Source organism: Austrofundulus limnaeus, unplaced genomic scaffold (genome assembly GCF_001266775.1).
Source record: "Austrofundulus limnaeus strain Quisiro unplaced genomic scaffold, Austrofundulus_limnaeus-1.0 Scaffold176, whole genome shotgun sequence".
In the NCBI taxonomy this organism is placed as follows: Eukaryota; Metazoa; Chordata; class Actinopteri; order Cyprinodontiformes; family Rivulidae; genus Austrofundulus; species Austrofundulus limnaeus.
In genome coordinates, this window is record NW_013952578.1 from 557002 (window position 1) to 559512 (window position 2511).

General features: G+C 36.0%; 1 protein-coding gene across 1 annotated transcript in view; it reads right to left on the bottom strand.

Annotated features, from left to right (window-relative positions):
- The window catches only part of LOC106524099 (contactin-associated protein-like 4), a gene marked incomplete at its 5' end in the record, with an annotated part of 134188 nt that overhangs the window by 59600 nt on the left and 72077 nt on the right, over nt 1-2511 (bottom strand). The window contains 1 exon segment of the mRNA XM_014017758.1: nt 1766-2033. Coding sequence (XP_013873212.1) covers nt 1766-2033 — 268 coding nt within the window.

The window sequence follows — 2511 nt, forward strand, 5'->3', positions numbered from 1 at the left end:
ATAATAATAACAATAACAACATTTACTCTTCTGCAAAAGCACTTTAAATTGTGAGCTTAAGATCAACCTAAAGCCTCAAGGTTTGTGCTCAAATCGTTTCTCAGATTTAGTTCTAGGACAAGCCGTGTCCCTTTGTGTGAGGAAGTTGACTTTCCAAACTGCAGCACTAAAAGCTATTATGACAGAAACAAGTGGAGAGAAATTTCTCCACATTAACACTGGCAGTGTACATGAGGCACTTTTTGCCTCAGGTGATGTCTATCAATCAGAAAGCAGGCAGTTCAATCCCCAGCTTCTTGATGTGTCAAAGTGTACAAATGGACAAGAAACTGAAACTGAAACTGGTCCAGATGGCGGACCAACGCTAATTAGTTAGTGACCGTGACTGGGTGGAAATGAAAGACTTTGCAAAGACCTTAAAAAAAACTAAAGCAAGGTTAGAAAGTGTTATAAAGCTAATGTCAGCTCATTACAACTCGACGTGCATGTCAAATACTGAATAAGTTAAAAAAATAAATATGAAGGAGGAAACTATTTTTTTAAATCAGGTTTAAGGAAAGAGTGATAGAAAGAAAGTTTTTGAACCTTTCCAGACAAATTTTGACTTAAATATGCATTTATATGTTTTTATGAAGTTGTGAATACTATTAACTTATTCCTTGTGTAGAAAATTTCTACGATACATTTCTACTAGAAATATACATGAATACCATATATAGATATTATTAATGCACTACAAATATAATATATTGTGAAGACATTACACTTTGTGTAAGAAATATTATAAATAAAGGGTAGGATTCTTTATTATGGCTCCGCCCACTGGGGCTGGAGACATATGGTTCTCTGGCCGTCTGTGTGTTAGGATTAGGGTAACGCTCAGTCTGATTAAATTTGGGCATCAAAGGGTCAAAGGTCAAGGTCATTTATGATGATTGGTAATATAAAACTGGCATTGTCTTCCAATTCCTCTACAATAAAACAAGGTAGAACTCGATGCCAAAGCATCGACAGGTATGCCTTCACTCGTCATAGACTTGTCTGCATTTAAAGCACTGGGCATGCAGTTACTTGCCGACCTCTATTTTTGGACTTAAATATTCTAAGACGTATGTAAATATATCAACAATGCTTGAACATGTATGGGGTGCTGTTTGTAAAGTTACACAGTCAAAAATTACCACCAAAATTTTTGTTTTATTTAGACTTTTATCAGAAAAAAGAACAGATTTATTTTTCAAAGTCAGTTTTTCACCATATGATTCATACATTTATAAATGTCAAAGTTTATAAACTAAATATTTAACTAACAAATTAAATATTTAGTTAACAAGCTAAATATTTAACTTGTGACTTAAAAATTTAGTTTTGAGCTAAATATTTAGGTTGCAACTTAAATATTTAGCTATCAATTTAAATATTTAACTAGCCACCTAAATATTTTACTTAAATATTTAGCTAGCTACCTAAATATTTAGGTTGCAACTTAAATAATTAGCTAGCAAGTTAAATATTTAGCTAGGCACCTAAATATTGAACTTAAACATTTAGCTACTACCTAAATATTTAGGTATCAAGGCATCAAGTTCCAAGTTGTTTGTTTTGTGGGTTTTTTAATTGTGTGTGTGTTATTTCTTTTTTCCTTAAATACTTTGTGCTATAAAGCTGTTTATAGCTTATCTCCTCTATATAGGGTTAACCAATGTGCGAAGTCCAGCTTAGGTGATTCAGTAGACAACCATGGGGAGAATATTAGTGAACATACCTGCATTGAGCTCCAGGACTGTCCTATCAGCTTTACTGAGCTGCAACCAAAGCCTGGTTTCACTGAGATACAGGGAGACAGAACCTTCCTGCTGCTGGAGAGCAAAGGTCAACAGAAGCCCTGCCTTGTTCCACGTCCTGAACTGCAGGTTCACAGAAACCAGCCCCGACCACCAGGACGTTCGCCCAGGCAGCTGGAGGAAGCTGTGAGCGTCGGTGAACGTCACGGAGACTGAAACCGGCTCGGTACAAGAAAAGGTCATACTGCCCTGTTGAAGGAAAGATGGATCTGGAATAATGATTACAAAACAGATGACTTTACATACATATTCATCGACTGCAGACGCTGACTCGGTTTGACTCGATGTCACAGAGGTCTCATCAGCACCTCTTGGAAAAAGGACACCTGTCCTCCTGTATTGATATTAGCTTCCATCCAAAACCTGAAGCATCAGGGTCACTTAGCTTTAGACCCTTATACAGGGAGTAAAATAAGTATTGAACACGTCAACATTTTTCTCAGTAAATATATTACTAGAGGTGCTAATGACATGAAATTTTCACCAGATGTTAGTAACAACCCAAGTGATCCATACATACAAAGAAATCAAACCATAAATGTCCAGAAATGAAGTTATTTGTAATAATGTGGAATGGCACAGGGAAAAAGTATTGAATTATCGAGTTTGGTGACGGGACAGACCCAGGGTGCAGGCAGGTTTCAAAATATAACAAAAAGATTTATTT